The sequence below is a fragment of the Saccostrea echinata genome, unplaced genomic scaffold (assembly GCF_033153115.1).
Source record: "Saccostrea echinata isolate AGI-Se365-2 ecotype Australia unplaced genomic scaffold, CSIRO_AGI_Sech_v1 ptg000002l, whole genome shotgun sequence".
Lineage (NCBI taxonomy): Eukaryota > Metazoa > Mollusca > Bivalvia > Ostreida > Ostreidae > Saccostrea > Saccostrea echinata.
Genome location: NW_026889751.1, coordinates 16,473,014 through 16,490,875, shown reverse-complemented (window position 1 = coordinate 16,490,875; position 17,862 = coordinate 16,473,014). Strand labels below are relative to the sequence as shown.

General features: G+C 34.7%; 1 protein-coding gene across 1 annotated transcript in view; it reads right to left on the bottom strand.

Moving 5' to 3' along the window:
• The window catches only part of LOC133173612 (ninein-like), a 48,282-nt gene that overhangs the window by 10,459 nt on the left and 19,961 nt on the right, over window positions 1-17,862 (bottom strand). Inside the window, exons 5-14 of the mRNA XM_061308594.1 lie at window positions 13,657-13,762; window positions 9,212-9,381; window positions 8,736-9,013; window positions 8,314-8,386; window positions 6,674-6,816; window positions 6,365-6,505; window positions 2,624-2,786; window positions 739-855; window positions 556-645; window positions 60-252 (exon numbers count right to left, since the gene is read on the bottom strand). Of these exons, the coding sequence (XP_061164578.1) occupies window positions 60-252; window positions 556-645; window positions 739-855; window positions 2,624-2,786; window positions 6,365-6,505; window positions 6,674-6,816; window positions 8,314-8,386; window positions 8,736-9,013; window positions 9,212-9,381; window positions 13,657-13,762 (1,474 nt within the window). The remainder of the gene's footprint in view (window positions 1-59; window positions 253-555; window positions 646-738; window positions 856-2,623; window positions 2,787-6,364; window positions 6,506-6,673; window positions 6,817-8,313; window positions 8,387-8,735; window positions 9,014-9,211; window positions 9,382-13,656; window positions 13,763-17,862) is intronic.

The following is a 17,862-nucleotide window of genomic DNA, read 5'->3' as shown; positions in this document are numbered from 1 at the left end:
TCCCAGAGATCTGTTAGTCCACATCTATAGGTGGATGAGGACAGAGGAGAGCATTTTACCTGAGGACACAGAGGAGCGAACTCCTCGTTTGGTCTTAACATAGTCTGACAAGAAGGACCCCTCCCTGATAGGGATACGTGACCCGAAATTGGGGGTCTGGCTGCCCAAGTGCTCACTTTTATTTCGGGAGTAGATCTGTTGCTGAAGCTCCAATACTTGGGCTGTCAGTTCATCATTCATGTCCTTCAGCCTCTGAAAGATTGTTATAATAGGATAATGATATCATAATGGTATCAATTGCTTTAGAATATGAACATCATCAATAAAGAAATCACTCTGTTTTAAATACATGTATATGACAACCAAGATAAAATAAGCATATTTTTAATGTGATTATACTTGTAGTGTGTCCATGAAACAATATGAATGAAATAATACAGATTTACAGTTTATCAGCAAATTCCAAAGTTACAGTATTAGAGAAAAACTAAATATATGACAATCGTGTCTCTATTGATAGCCCTATCTAAGCTTTCCAGTAATTTTTCAACAGACCTGGTTTTCTGAGGTAGTTCTGGTGAGTTTTTCTTGGTGAGATCTCTGTTGTTCTGGGGTCATCAGGTCAGAGGCTTCATACTCCTCCCACTTTTACACAAAGGAAAGATGCATTAGCCAATAGAATTTTTCAGATCAGGGGAAAAAGGCATATTAAAACAAGAGAGCTATCAATCATGGTACCTTTTGTTGTAGTTCCACCACCCTCTCAAAATCTTTCTGTAACTTTGTGTTTAACTTTTCACTCTCTGCCAGCTTCTCGTTTGTCTCTACCAATTCTGCCTCCATTTTTTCCATATCCTGTAAAATACAAAACAGGTATACATGTAAAAACATATGCATCTCAATGAAGTTTTCCTTGAAATTTCAGTTTCTCATTTTCATCCAGTTTTTCAGATTTTGCAGGGAGTGCCTTAAGTAGAAAAAAACATGGTTATTTAATGTTTGATATTTTGATCCTCAAAATACTGAAGTGGTTGAAGCAACCAAATTATTATCACATCTCTATTTAATATTATAGTTTTTGCAAAAGAATAAATCAGGAAAATGAATAAAACTTTCTCCAAATAAAATTTTATTAATAGATGATACTGACTGAAAATTTGGAGAAAGTGGATCTCAGTAAGCCCATTACCTTCTGATTAGACATCAGCTTGAGTCTCAGTGACTTCTCTTCCCTTACCTTCTGAGTAGACATCAGCATGAGTCTCAATGACTTCTCTTCCCTCACCTTCCTTTCTGAGTAGACATCAGCCTGAGTCTCAGTGACTTCTCTTCCTTACCTTCTGAGTAGACATCAGCTTGAGTCTCAGTGACTTCTCTTCCTTACCTTCTGAGTAGACATCAGCCTGAGTCTCAGTGACTTCTCTTCCTTACCTTCTGAGTAGCCATCAGCCTGAGTCTCAGTGACTTCTCCTCCTTACCTTCTGAGTAGCCATCAGCCTGAGTCTCAGTGACTTCTCCTCCTTACCTTCTGAGTAGCCATCAGCCTGAGTCTCAGTGACTTCTCCTCCTTACCTTCTTAGTAGACATCAGCCTAAATCTCAGTGACTTCTCTTCCCTTACCTTCTGAGTAGCCATCAGCCTGAGTCTCAGTGACTTCTGTCCCTTACCTTCTGAGTAGACATCAGCCTGAGTCTCAGTGACTTCTCCTCCTTACATTCTGAGTATACATCAGCCTGAGTCTCAGTGACTTCTCCTCCTTACCTTCTGAGTAGCCATCAGCCTGAGTCTCAGTGACTTCTCTTCCTTACCTTCTGAGTAGCCATCAGCCTGAGTCTCAGTGACTTCTTTCCCTTACCTTCCTTTCTGAGTAGCCATCAGCATGAGTCTCAGTGACTTCTCTTCCCTTACCTTCTGAGTAGCCATCAGCCTGAGTCTCAGTGACTTCTCCTCCTTACCTTCTTAGTAGACATCAGCCTAAGTCTCAGTGACTTCTCTTCCCTTACCTTCTGAGTAGCCATCAGCCTGAGTCTCAGTGACTTCTGTCCCTTACCTTCTGAGTAGACATCAGCCTGAGACTCAGTGACTTCTCCTCCTTACATTCTGAGTATACATCAGCCTGAGTCTCAGTGACTTCTCCTCCTTACCTTCTGAGTAGCCATCAGCCTGAGTCTCAGTGACTTCTCTTCCTTACCTTCTGAGTAGCCATCAGCCTGAGTCTCAGTGACTTCTTTCCCTTACCTTCCTTTCTGAGTAGCCATCAGCATGAGTCTCAGTGACCTCTCTCCCTTACCTTCTGAGTAGCCATCAGCCTGAGTCTCAGTGACCTCTCTCCCTTACCTTCTGAGTAGACAACAGCCTGAGTCTCAGTGACTTCTCTTCCCTTACCTTCTGAGCAGCCATCAGCCTGAGTCTCAGTGACTTCTTTCCCTTACCTTCTGAGTTGACATCAGTCTGAGTCTCAGTGACTTCTCTTCCTTACCTTCTGTATAGACATCAGTCTGAGTATCAGTGACCTCTCTCCCTTACCTTCTGTATAGACATCAGTCTGAGTAGTATCAGGGACTTCTCTGCCTTAACTTCTGAGTAGACATCAGCCTGAGTCTCAGTGACTTCTCTTCCTTACCTTCTGAGTAGACATCAGCCTGAATCTCAGTGACTTCTCCTCCTCCTCAATCCTCTCCTTCTCTGAGTCCAGACCGTTCTTCAGGGAGCTCACCTGAGCCCTCTCCTGTTCTAACTCAGTCTGTAAGCCTCTTAGTTGTTCCTGATACTTCTTCTCTATAGAACTAATTCAAACAAGAAATATATGTAGATATTCAAAGTAAAAGTTATTTACTTGACATTTCTTGATATAATGTATTCTAATTATGATTCATGATGATATATTGCAGGAGTATCAATGAAACAGTCATTTCCCAATAATTTATACTAAAATGCACATTCAACCATGCATCAAAATTGAAATTTCTCTCATCTAGTCCAGTTTTCAGCTATCCAAAATCTTACCTTAACAGTTTTCATCACAGAATAAATGTACTGCTGTCAGACAACACGACAAACTCATAGCATCAACACAGACAATTTACAGTATTTAATCCAGAACTACCCTATAACTTTCCTGAATACTGAGAGACAGGGAATGAACTTATCCATTTTGTGATAAATGCAAATATTGACAGTACAATTACATGCACTGTCTAAAAGTAGATTTATCTATACACAGTCACAAACATAAGACACAGGGGCACACTTAAGATTGTTTACTTTTGGCACCAGCTTTGTCAAGTCTCTTAATAACTGTAACAAACTCCCATCATAAAAGCATGGATGTGAAGAAGTTGGTTATTATTGCAGATAATGTCAGATTTAAATTCCACTTTGAGGTAAATCTGAGATCGACAAAACAAATCTGAATAGTATCACAAGCCTTAAATGGAGAATTAAATGGTCAATAGAACAGGTAATAGAATTACAGTAAATTCTGAAAAATAACAAAGTAAATGCCTTCTTTATACTGGTGAAGTTATTTTGTCATGTACAGTTTGAAAAGATGTTCATATAGATTGTTATAATTTTGATTAACTGTTAATTGTTAAAATTCAATTTTGATAAGATCTATATAAAAGATTGACCTTCAAATTGAATGCATGAACTTAAGTCATATATGAGGTCATAAAATTCTGACACAGCTTATATGCATGCTCCCAACAAGAAGTCAGTGTGTGAAATGTAGGAAGAAATCCATGATATTCCAGATATTCCTCAAGTTTAATTCAAAATCAGGAAATGTGAAGCCCATGTCCTTAAGGTAACAAAAGTCTAGGAAGGTTTACTTAGGTAACAAAAGTCTAGGAAGGTTTACTTAAGGTAACAAAAGTCTACAAAGGAAGCTCAAGGTCACTAAACTTTGAATTAGCTAAAATGGTCTTATAAAGGTGAATCTGTTTATAAATTCTAAAGAAAAAAAGATGACCTGTTTGTGAAACACTGATGCCACCATATGGCAGCTTCTGGTCAACCTTAAAGTTTTTCAAAAGTAGGTCGAAATCCAGGGTCATGAGATCCAAAATGTTGGTACCAAAGAAAGGTCTTGTCAAAAGGAATACACATGTGAAATATGAAAGCCTAACACCAACTGTTCAGAAGTTATGGCCAAGGTTATCGCAAATCTTGCTTGAAAGTATACGCTACGACTGAAATAGTGTTGCGTTGAGTGACGACACTGTTGAATCTGACTGAAATACAATTGAATCTGACTGATATACAATTGCAAAATCCAACAAAGAATCTGATTGGTGCAATTTTTATAGGTCCGCCCACATTCTCAAATGTGGAATGTTTCCAAGAAAGGTAGAAAAAGGTCAAAAAAGTTGTGCTTACTGAGCTAAGTGTTTTCTTTTGGTGAAAGTGGGACGACGCATTACCTGATTAAATGATTGTGAGTGTTGGTAAACTGTAAAATGGTCTTGCAAATAAAATTTGTGCAAGGATTGACAGGAAGTGACTTGATACATGTACCACGGGGCATATTTCTGCGATTGAAAAATACGTCTGATTTTCCCCCAGCCCATTACATCGATAAAATTAAACATACAATTCTGTGAAAATTGTTTCTTTTTTTTTAACATGCAAGTATATAGGCCTATGTATATATGATCTTTATTATTTTATAATGAATATATAAATAATATTCGCCGTTACAGTAAAAATTCAAATGAAAAAACACAAGAATGTCGATTTTACATGTTGCATGTTTATTGCCATGATGGCCGTTAAAATGGGTACGCAATAGCACACACACATTTGAAATTGGTATTTTTGACAGCTGTGGAAATAAAACAGTAAACTTTTAAATAATTCCGACGTTTCACATTGTGTTTTACCAGCTATGAATACATAAATCATATATATATTTCAATAACACATTTGGTAACAAGTGCTCCAGTATCAGCTGGGTATGCTTTACAATAATACCTGAGTTTTCAATTTCCTTGGGTTTGCCTACCCAATGTAATAGTTCACTTGTTTACAATCACTAGAGTCTAAAACAGAGAGAAAAAGATTTTTAGTGCGCACAGACTATTCAATTTAACGAACACCAAAAATGGAAAATGTCAATTTATTGCAGAGAAATTGGCAGAAATGCATGTAGGATAAAATAGTGTGCTGTTGAACAATATACATGTACCGTCTGTGAAACGAATATCACATGCTGAAATATGATTTTATGATTTGTCTCTTGTTTTTTGTTCAAAAAGTCAGCATCAGTTTTCGACCATCAAACATGGCTATATGGCTGTTGGACACTATATAAAGACAAAGGATATCACACGAGAGATGGTGGCACTTAATCAACAAATTAAAACGCATGTTTTACAGAATGTAACCTTTGATTCAAATTGTTCAATTGTCAAATCAAATAGTGTCAACACTCAACGCAACGCTATTTTGGTCGTAGAGTATACTTTCAAGCGAGATTTGCGATCAAGTTTTTCAAAAGGAGGTAAAACTCCAAGATCAATGTTATAAGGTTTAAATTGTTAGTACCTAACGAAAGGTCTGGTCACATGGAATACACATGAAATATAAAGGCCTTACCACCAAAGCTTCAAAAGTTATGGCTACCGTTAAAGTTTATGCGGACAGACAGACCAAAAATTATGTGCCCCTGAATCTTCAATTACCTGGGTATGAAAATTATTTTCAAAAGTGCTTCAAAATGCAGATGGACAAATAAAGGACCTGAAGATGAACAGGACAAATACAAGAAGCCTCATTCATACACAATTGTTATTTTAAATGGCAAAATGGACACCTAACATTTTTTCATACCATTTTGTCTTACCAATATCCCACAAACTAAATATTTGTATAAATCTATATACTACAGTGCAACTGAATGTACATGAAAACCAAAAAAAATTCTTTCAATGAAAATTAGATGTAATGGTCTCTACTCCATTTACATATTGAACAAATTAAAGGAAACTAAAAAAAATTAACATAGCTAACAGAAACACATAATACATAAAACTCAGCAAACTGAATTCTATTAAATCCAATATTAAACAGTTTCTAAACCTTTGCATGTCTATGAGGATTTGATGTTACATATAATTTTTGAGCTGGGGAGGGGGGATGGACATAAATAGTACCATGAACAAGCTTCAGTTTTGGGCATCTACAATGCAGACTCTCTACCCTTAAGCCTAAATCCCTCTGTACTTACTAATAAGTATCTTTGATTTGAATCAAAATTCTCCTACATGTTTCAAGTAATATAAAACACTTAATCTTAAATTACATTGTATTGTTTAAATATTACGTAAATTGATATTGGACATAATTTCTGAGCGTTCCTTACCTGAGTTTTTTCTCGGTGGACTGCTCTATTTGGAGATGTCTCTCGTCCACTTCCTTGGCCAGCAGTGCATTACGAGAGTTGGCCTCTGTGAGGTCTTGCTTTAGTTTGTCAGTAGCCCACATCTGCTGCTCTAATGAGGATCTGAAACAAGAGTTATCTCTCTTTGTCCAAAATTGATATCAATGAATTATATGCTTTAGTTCCATCCAATTTTAATGAGACTATGATTACAGATAACTATCACAAGGACCAGTAAACATTTAATTATGATACTTTAATTGAATCATTAATACTAATTAATATTCCTACTTGATGTGTATAATCTCCTGCTGATAAGAAGCAAAGGCTGCCTGATAAATGGCATTCTCTTCATCAGCTGCCATCATTTCCTGTTCTAGAAGATAGGAGAGATCCAGGAGGCTGATTCTTGTCACTAAATCAAAGCCCAGGGCCTGTTAAAAAACAAGATATCACTAAATCAAAGCCCAGGGCCTGTTAAAAAAAGACATTACCAAGTATTTACATCAACATTAATTCTCAGCTAAAGATTTTCACACAGCTATTGTATATACACAGTAAATTGATTGGGTGGAGTAGCTTTTGAATTGCCATTCAAACTATTCTACTCACTTTTCTGTTATGACAATTAACAGAAAAAATCAAAAGCTGATCACATTAGACTCAACATAACATTTGATGCAAAAGAAAAAAAATTTACTCATGCTACTTAAATCTCCTAAATTTTAAAATCATAACATTTAAATCAAAAGTCCACCTGGCTATACTCAGGTCATCATGTGCTGACAATAGACAACAACTAGAAGTCATTAATGAAACTGTAGCTCTACTGGTTTGTACAGTGTATGTATATAGATAAAAGTTCCACCTTGACTCCAAAACTTAGTTACATTCATAGAATTGTGTGTTTTGATGTTTTCCAAACTTGTACAGTTTTACTGAATGTAGAAGTCAAGTATTATTTTAAAAGATTTTCATCGAGCTTATTCTTTGTTTTAGTAGCAACACCATTCATCAAAATCTTACATAGAGAATTATGAGCTTTCCTATAGTCTACATTGTACTAGTCATGTGTACCAACTTGTATTGAAATCATACTAAAACTGTTGGAGTATAGCATTTAGAAAAGAATTCCAGTTACTGTAATGATACTATTTTTAGTAACCACAGCAACACTGGAAATCAAAAGCGATAAAATATATTGTGTATCTCTGTGTAGTTTACCCATTCACCACATTTTATTGAAAATGGACCAAAACTACTGGAGTTTCACAGACATTTCCATTTTTAATATACATGGCAACACCATTCATCGTAATAAAAAAATAATATAGAGAATCGTGCAGATGCAGACCCTGATACATGCTATTATCCCTTGGTCAAGCAGCATGAACGGCACACACTCAATATATGGTTAGCACGAACGCTGAAACCAAGATCTGAGTGTACTAGTGTACAAAGATTTACTCATATTTAACCAAAGCTGAAGGAAGAGTGACATTTTGACAGAAGTTCAGAGAATTTTTTATTTTTTTGTAACCATTGGAATACATAAAGGGAATTATGTATGTTCATGTCTGGCCGGGTCATATGTCCTTCAAACCTTGTCAGATGATGGACCAGGGATACATCTTGGGGGTGAAGATAAATATATACAAAGCTAACAGATGGACAGACAGAGGAATGGATGGATGAGACACACCATTCCATAAAAGGGCCTGTCAAAAGAGGGTTATAAAATATTTACCACCAAACAGCTAAATGGACAGTCAACAGACACCTTACCAATGTATAAACTCTTCTAGTCTTTGACCAGTAGAGCTAAATAAAAGCATACGTTCATACAGACAGCTTAAATGTTTACTAAGAATGACCTGAAGCAAGTCATTGTGGGAGAAGTGACCCTCAGTTTATTTATACATTTTACTTACAAGAAGGATATCTGCACCATCGGTGATACTGTATTTTTCCCATAAATCAATTATGCTGTCTGGCATTGCAAACCTACATAAATAACAGGACAGAACTTCAAAAGAAATAAATATTTTAGCATTATAATAAAGTGCCATTAGTCCAATTCTATACATGTAATACCGGTACATGTATAATGTAACTTTTTAGCTTATATAAATTTAAGGAATTAAATCAAGACAAGCAATTTCAGCTTGACTGGAAAGACATACATTATGGGACTGTACTAAGAAAGGTCTGAAATTTGAATTAGGCGCATAAGATCTTTATGCAAAGTATTCCATAAGCAATAATACCATTTATGTCAACTGTTTGATTGAATATATAAATATCATTAAAATTTAAATTTTATTAGATCAGTTTTCACAAAAACAACATGTACCCTGTATGTTCTGTGTCAAGCACAGTAAAGAGCCCAGATGACCCACTACCACTTATCAATGATGGAGTTGTCCTTTCTTCTGCACCAGATGCTGTGGGTCGGAATTTTTTCTGGGCTGAGTGAGTTCTGGGTGTTAGTGAGCGTGGTGTGCCAACACGACTCCGAGATTGACTTGTGGCGCCCCCATTATTATGCTGAAAGACACCCCCAACAAAGTCCTCAAAACTGATGCGTCCATCACTGTCTTGGTCCAGACGGTCAAATAACTGCTGCAGCTCCTGCATACAGACAAAAAAATAATGCATAAATATTTAATAGTTACAGCTTCAAAGATATACATTTTATCAAATTTAAAAGAAATAACACTTATTTAGTAAAAAACTGAAACAAGTTTTCCAAAAATTTTCAATTTCTACAAAAGAAAGTTTGAACAATATCAAGAGGGGCTAAAAATTTCATTTAAAAAAAATGCTAACATTTTTATTCATTTCCATGCCAATATGGTCGCAGACTTGGCCCAGCTCCTGAGCGGTGATGTATCCACCGCGCCCAACATTTAACGTCTTCCAGATATTGCGTAGGTACTCCTCATGTCCACTTATCTCCTGTGCCTGTTCCAACTCGGACATGTTTAAATTCATTTGTCCTAAAAATAAAATAGGAACATATATAAAATACCATAGCTCTAATATTTAAGTTGGGGTATCTACCACTTTAATCACCATTACTGGTACATGTACCAAGATTTACTGTAAAACCACTTATTTTCAAGGCCAAAGGGGCCAAATTCTTGTGGATTGAGGAAAAAAGAATCATTCAAAGGGATCTGATTTACATGTAATTAGTGGTTGAAGAAGAAAATGATACCATTATGAAATTTTATCATTTCATACGGGACATAAATGTGCAGGTCCTGTCATATCAAGAAAACAATGAAATTAACACACACACATCCCCAAATATTAGTGATTTCACAGCAAAAAACAACATCCAAAATTTACAATTCAATGCTTATATTTACACTTATTGATTTCATGGTATATTGATAAAATATCGCTTCTTTATATGTATATTCTTTAGATATATTATGCTTATATTTAAATAATGTACACTGTAATTGTCGAGGTAAATGAAGGAACAGCCACTATTCTTCAATGTGAATTTTTAAATTTTGATTTTTGCTTAAGACTTTTTTGACATCAAAATAAAAATCATTACTTCAACCTTCTGACTGCAGTATATAACATCATCCACAAAAAAAAAATTAAATGATTGAAAATGAACTTATTGACAAGTAAAGAAGTGATATAAATATGAATATCTTTGTATATTTGTTATTTTTAAAACTACTCATAATATGGAACTTTCCAGCTACAATGTAGTCTCATTATTTGTTCAAGTTTTTTTTTAGCCATATATCAAGTCAAGTTTGTAGCATCAACACATTAAACAATTCCTATACCTTAATTACTTTAGCATGTTTTGTATAAAGATAAACAGACATTTGATATACATTATTCATAAATCAGGGTTTGTTTCTTGGTAGTGAACAACATATTCATATATAGACCTAAACGACTTCCTATCTCAAAATAAATGTAAAATTTATTCATACTTTTCATTTTCTTTAAATGAATTTCAAAATAGGAATGCTTTGTAAGCAAACCGAAGCTTTTCAAAGTGTTTATTCTTGATTTAATATCTGTTATGTCAATTCTTCAGAGAAGTCAGTACAATTTTTTTTTACGATATTCTTTAAAGTTCGATTTCATTCAGTCAACACTGTCTAATTTTCTATCAGAAATTGTTTTTTCCCCAAGTATTATCACGAGGAATGAAGCCTCTGTGTTTCAGAGTAAACCTAATCAACAATTTTTTTTGTATAATACAGAGACAGAGATAGGAATAGCTTATAAGACTTCTGTCTTATTTCAAAGAGATTTGTACACCCAAAATACATTTCCTAAAATAAATTATTAATGTGCAAGAGTTCTTATAAAAATAAGAATTTGATTGAAATTGGAATCAGTAAATATAGTCAAATTAATCAAACCTTATGTGAAAACTATGCCATTATACAACTTTCTTTTCTTTTCTTTTTTTTTTTTTTGTTTTTGTTTTTTTTTTTTTTGGGGGGGGGGGGGGGGGTCTACCAGTTCTTTCAGATCATTTTAACCAAGTTTTTAATTCAGGAGAGACATTTCAAGACTTGTCTACATGCATATTTGTTGATTTAATGCTGTTAATTAGACAGCTGGTATTAAATTTCCGGTTGCTCCCAGGTTACATGTTCCTTAATTTAATGTTTTTAATTAGCTGGTATTAAATTTAATAGTTCTTCCAGGCTACATGTTTCTTGATTTAATAATGCTGTTAATTAGTCAACTGGTATTATTTTTTTTTTGTGCTTCCAGGAACATGCTAATTAGTAAGTTAACGACCAATGAACTAAATACCACTAGAAGATTTATGTATGTTTATAATTAATTCTGGTTTCAAAGTGTTCCAAATTTCAACAATTACATGTACGACTTTCCCCTATTCTCTTATCTTTTAGCTCAACTGCAGTATCTTCTTATAAACTTAAAAATATAAATGTTGAAGTAATTCAGACCTTTTTTCTGCATTTCCAATTTCTCTTTCATGTTTTCCTTCATGTGATTCATTTTTTACATTTTAGCTTGAACTTATTAAGCCTGCATTCCTTTCTTATTATCTTCTAACTCCACAATAATATACAAAATTTTTAGTTAAATAAGTGGGCTTCATATTTTAGCACCTTTGGTGCAGACAACAATGCGCTAATTCATGAATACCATTAATAAATCATAAATATATACACTGTACGGTGCCGACATCTGTAACACTAATTCATGGTTACACTAATCACCGCATTCCAAGTCATTGTTAATTTGTTAATATGTTAATTTATGCACACGTACAGTCGAATCTACGTATTACCCTTGCTTCAATGTTCCATTAGGGGTGCAGAGATAAAAAATTCAATGTCTGACAACATTAGCTAAATTCACATAGTTTTCATCAAGATCCCTCTTTTCCATCCCCCTCAAAAATAAAGGTGATGTCAATGGTTGATTCAAAATTGATTATCAAGAAATTAGTACGAGGGGCATTTCAAAAGTTCTGGCAACTGGTATATAAAATTTTAACTAGGTTACGGATTAAAATGACTCTGATACCACTGTAAAGCTTAGGCAAATATGCATTAGTAGTGACGTCATTTTACATTCAAAATGATGTATAGGTCTGCTAAAATGACGTCATAATTAGGTATACTCTGTATACTGGGTGTAAAAATAACTGATAAGGAGAACAATTTTTTTGTTGAGCAAAGAGCGTATTGCAAAATTCGCTCATTGCTTGGCTTTACGGCAACAGAAATAAAAGCCGATTTAGATGTAGTATATAGAGAGCATGCTCTTTCATATTGAGCAATAGCAATATGATAGTTCAATTTAAAGAGGGTAGAAAATCAATTGAAGATGACCCCTGTTCGGGGCGTCCAGTTTGTGCATACGGCGAAAAAGAAATCGTCGCTGTTCAAAATACGATAGCTGATGATGCTAGATATACAGCTGAGGAAATAGCAGACTTAACTAAAATTAATTCGTCAGCAGTTTTTTGTATTTTAAAGGAAAACTTAAAGCTTAGGAAAGTCTGTGCTAGATGGGTGTCGCATCTTCTCTCGGAAGAGCAAAAGCGCATCCGGGTAGAAATGGCTTCACAGTTACTAACAATTTATGAAGATTATGACCAAGGGCGAATAAATGAGATTGTAACTGGTGATGAAACATGGATATATTTTTTGAACCGGAAACTAAGCTCAATAATAAAGTTTGGATCGGTCAAAATGATACAAGGCCTCAAATTGCACACAGAAACCGGTCTGTCCGGAGAGTAATGTACGCCTTATTTTTTGATTCTAAAGGCCCTGTTGCTCAAGTTCCTGTTCCAGAACACAGCAGTGTTACTAGTCAATTTTATGCAGAGAATGTCTTGTCTCAGGTTGTAGAGCACTATAAAACGACCCGACCAACAACCAGTACTAGAGGAATAAAGCTCCTCCATGACAATGCACCTGCCCATAGATCAGAGGTAATAACCAAATATTTAAAGGAAAATGGTATTGCCGTTTAACCACATCCACCCTACAGTCCTGACCTAGCTCCATGCGATTTTTGGTTGAATGCCATTATCAAAGAAGCCCTCCGAGGACGGCGATTTGAAAGTCGTCATGCAGTCGGAAGTGCCGTATTCCAGTGTCTGAAGCGTATACCGAAAGAGGACTATAGGGCAGCATTTTCCACGTGGATTTCAAGACTGAATATAATTTAATTTATGATAATGACGCTCATTAATTTACCGCACACCAGTTGCCAGAACTTTTGAAATGCCCTTGTATAGTTGAACTTTTAAAGTACCGTGAACAATGACATCTTGAATACCATGGATATGTCGAAGTGATTTGGAAGTCCCAGCCAATTGTTGTTCAATAAGTAATTTACTCTTGATATCCCAAATACTTGGATATCTCTCTGTTTTTCATAGGTCCCACTGAGTTTGACAGTACTAATCATACACAGCAAATATCTTATATTTCTTTTGTTTATTTGTAAAAAGAAACACTTCAAATAATAACATAATCATGTCTAATATGCACTTTTTTGTGTAATTATCAATGTCAGACAGCATAAACCTTTTGGGCTCTTTACAACAACAACCCCCCCCCCGTAATTTTTGACTCTTTAAATTTAGTTTTTCATCCAGCACCACTGTTTTGATCATAGCCCTTAACAAACATGACTGTATTAGATCCCGCTTCCTTTAACAAACATTACCTCTGTACATCTTCCCTTTTATAGATAATCATTTTACAAAATACTATATCCCTACATCTCACCTTCAGCTTCAAACATCTCTTTTTCCACTTCTCCATCGGATTCTTCTTCCCCTCCCTCCTCTTCCTGTCTCCGGGGTGAACCTGGGTCCCCGGTTTCCTCGTCATCCTAAAACAGAATAGATTGAATCTCCATTAATCATTAGGTAACACTTGGCATTTCACAATGTTGACTTGTGTCCTTCTGTCTCACAGTGTTTCATATATTGATTTGAATATGCATTCTACTAAAGATTTTGCCATGTGACACCACTGTATATTTGATCAGCATACTGCCATTGAACAAACGATCAATTCTAAAGTGTGCTTAATGTTTAATTCAACCCACTTTAGAAGCGAAAATATTTTTTATGTCAATTGAAAAAAAAGAAGACATGTAAGAAAATTTCTTCAGCGTATACTTACATCTGACAATTGCGCCAGATTTAACTGAGCAATGTGAAACTTCTGCTTAATCATGATCCTTAATATCACAAACTAAACATGAACTAGCATCTTTTTGTCTCCTAACCATGGAATAAAAGTCCACACGGAATTCTTAAATATTTTAATCTGAATAGAGCACAATTACAGACAATTGGTCCTGGGCAGTTAACGGTATAATGACTTTTGAAGAGTTTCACAAGTATAGTAATCAAAAATGTTTATCAACTGAAAACGGGGCCTTTCTTCGTGTCACTTTAATATCTTTAAAACCCCTCAACAGTATATTCTCAGCTGAAGATATGAATTTTAAACACTTGCAAGGCATTCATGGTATCAATATATACTGCAGATAGGGCAATACTTTACATATCACTCCCATCAACCCCAGCTTTGAACTTTAAACACAAACACCGATGTATAAGAGTTGAGTTTCTTACGTTCTGGCATCCAGTGGCATTCAGTATATATTACCGAAATTGTTTGTCATCTCATAAAAGAATCCAGATTTTAAGTACACAACTACTGTATAATCAACACAACCCAGGTTTGGAAAAATACTTCCATCCCTCCTACGAAAGAATTTCTTCGACACTGTCTATAAAAGACTCCCAGTGTAAGAATTAAACTGAACAAGGACCACAGAACTAAATCCTAGGAAAATATATCTTCGAGTACATTTGCTTATCTATTGTTAGTTCCTATCAGGAAAAACTGAAAACATTTAAATCTATCTGGCTGATGATTTTGGGGGCCCCATGAACACATACCCCGGTAGTCAATGTTATTTTTTCCCTGACATAACCCACTCAATGTCATATAACAGTCGTTCTGAAAGTGGAAAACTTTAATGGGCAAGGGATTATTAAATTCCCCAGCTTTATAATGAGCAGTGAACCTTTAAAATTACAGATCTGAGACAGTAAGAGTGCCAATTTCATGTCTAAGAGTGGGTTAAAACAGCTGCATTAACGCGCAAATTTAGCATGTGACATTATACAGCATTCAAGGTGTATTGATTTGACATATCTTTAAATGATTTTCTTTTTATTACAAATCAATATTTCTCCTTTTGATTCCTTAATAAAAGATATTCATGAGAATCCAAAATACGCACAACCCCGGCAGCCAGAGGTATGCATGTGTCAGTACCTCAAAAAACAAAGATCTCCTATTACAGATAATTATACATATTAGAATTTTACAGCTTATGTTAAACAATTGTGAAATTAGTGCAATTTTCCCTTCAGAGCACTGCAACTAACTATCAGCCAACAATATCAAACAATTAAATAAAGGAATAAGCAGCATTACTCTTTACCAGACCAGAATTCGAACCTGGGCTCCCTGAATCGTTTGTTGCCCTACCAACTGAGCTTTCTTGCCACTGGCGACTGAATCTGTCCGACTGCCACACTTGTTTTATTCTGAGTTTTTGACAAAGGACTGCATTTATAGTTGTACATATATCAGATTGCTTGGCTGAGAACTTTCTATTAGGAACTGTATTCTCATAAACTCTCAAGAGAATCAATTGTAATTTGCTATGAGATCATGCAGTTGATCTATTTTAACACCAATAGAAAATCACAGACTTAAAATTTCCCACATTTATTCTCCAAATCATTCAACATGATAATAACATTCAACATGATAATCATAAATAATTAACATTCTGTATTACATGTATACCCGATATACAGGGTTATTTTCATCCTTTGTTATATGCACCCTATCAAAACTCTCAACTATTTTGCCCCTTTTTAAATTTACCCCTGCATAGTCAAGTTAACAGATAACTTGTGTCTTCATTGAATTTGCCCCTTTTTAAAGTTTTCCACATGAGATGAAAGCAAAAGAGGCTAAAATAAAGCAGTGATGAAATTTTCCATGTATACTGTAAGTACAGTCAAACTTGTCATAGCGGTCACCTTTATCCAGCGGTCACCTGTCTTATGCAGTCTTTTCGTTTCCTACAAAATGTAACTCTATTAAGCAGTCACCTGGGTAACACAGTCAGCGGTCATCAAATTTCAAGTGAAATCGCCATTTTTCCTCATCTATAGCGACTATTTTGCTCAATCACATGGGCTCAGATGAAAACGTGACACCTGGAAGTCCAACAGAGGATAAGCAAGAGGACTCGAAGCAGGAGGACATTCCAACAGAGGAAACCACACCTAAGAGTCTGGTGATTCCCTATGTAAAGAATTGGTCTAGCGTGGCGAGATAAAGGAAAAAATAATCGACCTGAACAATAAAACCATTTAAGGTGTATAATCACTCTGTTCACTCAAATGAAATGTTTCTCTAATGCTCATTATTTCCCAAAAGAAAAAATATTTTGTAAGTAATATGCAACCCAATTTGGCATAGTCTGCAGGGCAAAATTAGACAAAAAGGTATTTAAACTTAATTGACAAATCTATAAAGGAATAATAGACATTTATCCGAGTTATCTCTCTTACCAGAGTATCAATGAACCTTAAATGATTGGAAAAGCATATAAATTATTGAACAAACTAACTTAAGTTTTTACAAAACTCAAATAAGGGTGCTCATAACCAATAAAGTTAGCAGTAAAACAAATATCAACAAAACAAATAAAACAAAGGAAATGGAAAACAAACATGATTATAATAATTATTTAGTGATTTCTGCATTTAAAGAATTAAGACAAAAAACTTGTATCTAGAATATCTTGGCAAAGAAAACTGTCTTCATTACTACAAAAATTAAATATCACTTCTTTGGACATTTCTCACACAACCTTGAAAAACAAATTACAAGAGCATTTCCAAAACAAGATACATGAACAACTGAAAAATATAAGCAAATCAAACTCTGGAAAGTTAGCTTTTTATAGTAAAATTGTAATTCAAAATAAATACAAATTGCAAAGTTATTTAAAGCTGCCTTTAAAGAAAAGTTTTAGATCTGTATTAACAAAATTAAGGATCAGTGCCCATCCATTGTATATTGAAACGGGCAGATACTGTAAACCCCCTATTCCTAGAGAAAAACGTTTATGCTATTCATGTAAATTATTTATTGAAGATGAAAAACATTTTGTTCTATACTGTTCAAAGTATGACCAATTTAGATGCAATTATACTGATATATTTAATGTAAACACATATACTAGTGATAATCCCATTAGAAAAATTGTCAATCCTACAAATATTACAACTGCTAGAAGGATATGTTGTTTTTTGAAAAAGTGCTTTGACAACAGAAAAGAAAGTCAGCAATGAATACTTAGAAATATATGAATATTCTCTACATTATTTTGTTCAACTCACATTTGTCACTTTGTATATGTATGTATTATTCTTGTTAATTTTTTTATGTCATGACTGTATGCCGACATGGTAATTGTCAATTAAGTGAATTGAATTGAATTGAATATCATAGGGCTCTTAAACTTAACCAGTCTAATTAAAATTAGCCCCTACGTTTTATTATTTGTTATGCTGTATGGCATAACAAATAATAAAAAGTAGGGGCTAATTTTAATTAGACTGCTTACAGAATTCAAATCTGATCTAAAAAATTTTAATGATGTCTTTTAATAAATATGATAATTAGATAATTCCCAGTTATTACTTCACGTTTTTGCATGCCCAATTCCAATTGCCATATCTGTGTAAATGCTTGACAAGCCTATTTTCACACCTAGGAAACTTGAATTCTGGGTAGAGACCCTAACTGGTATAATATAGACAATGTGGCTTGATCATCTCATGATTACCACCAAGGGAAGGCGACTGTTAGGGTTTAGTTACG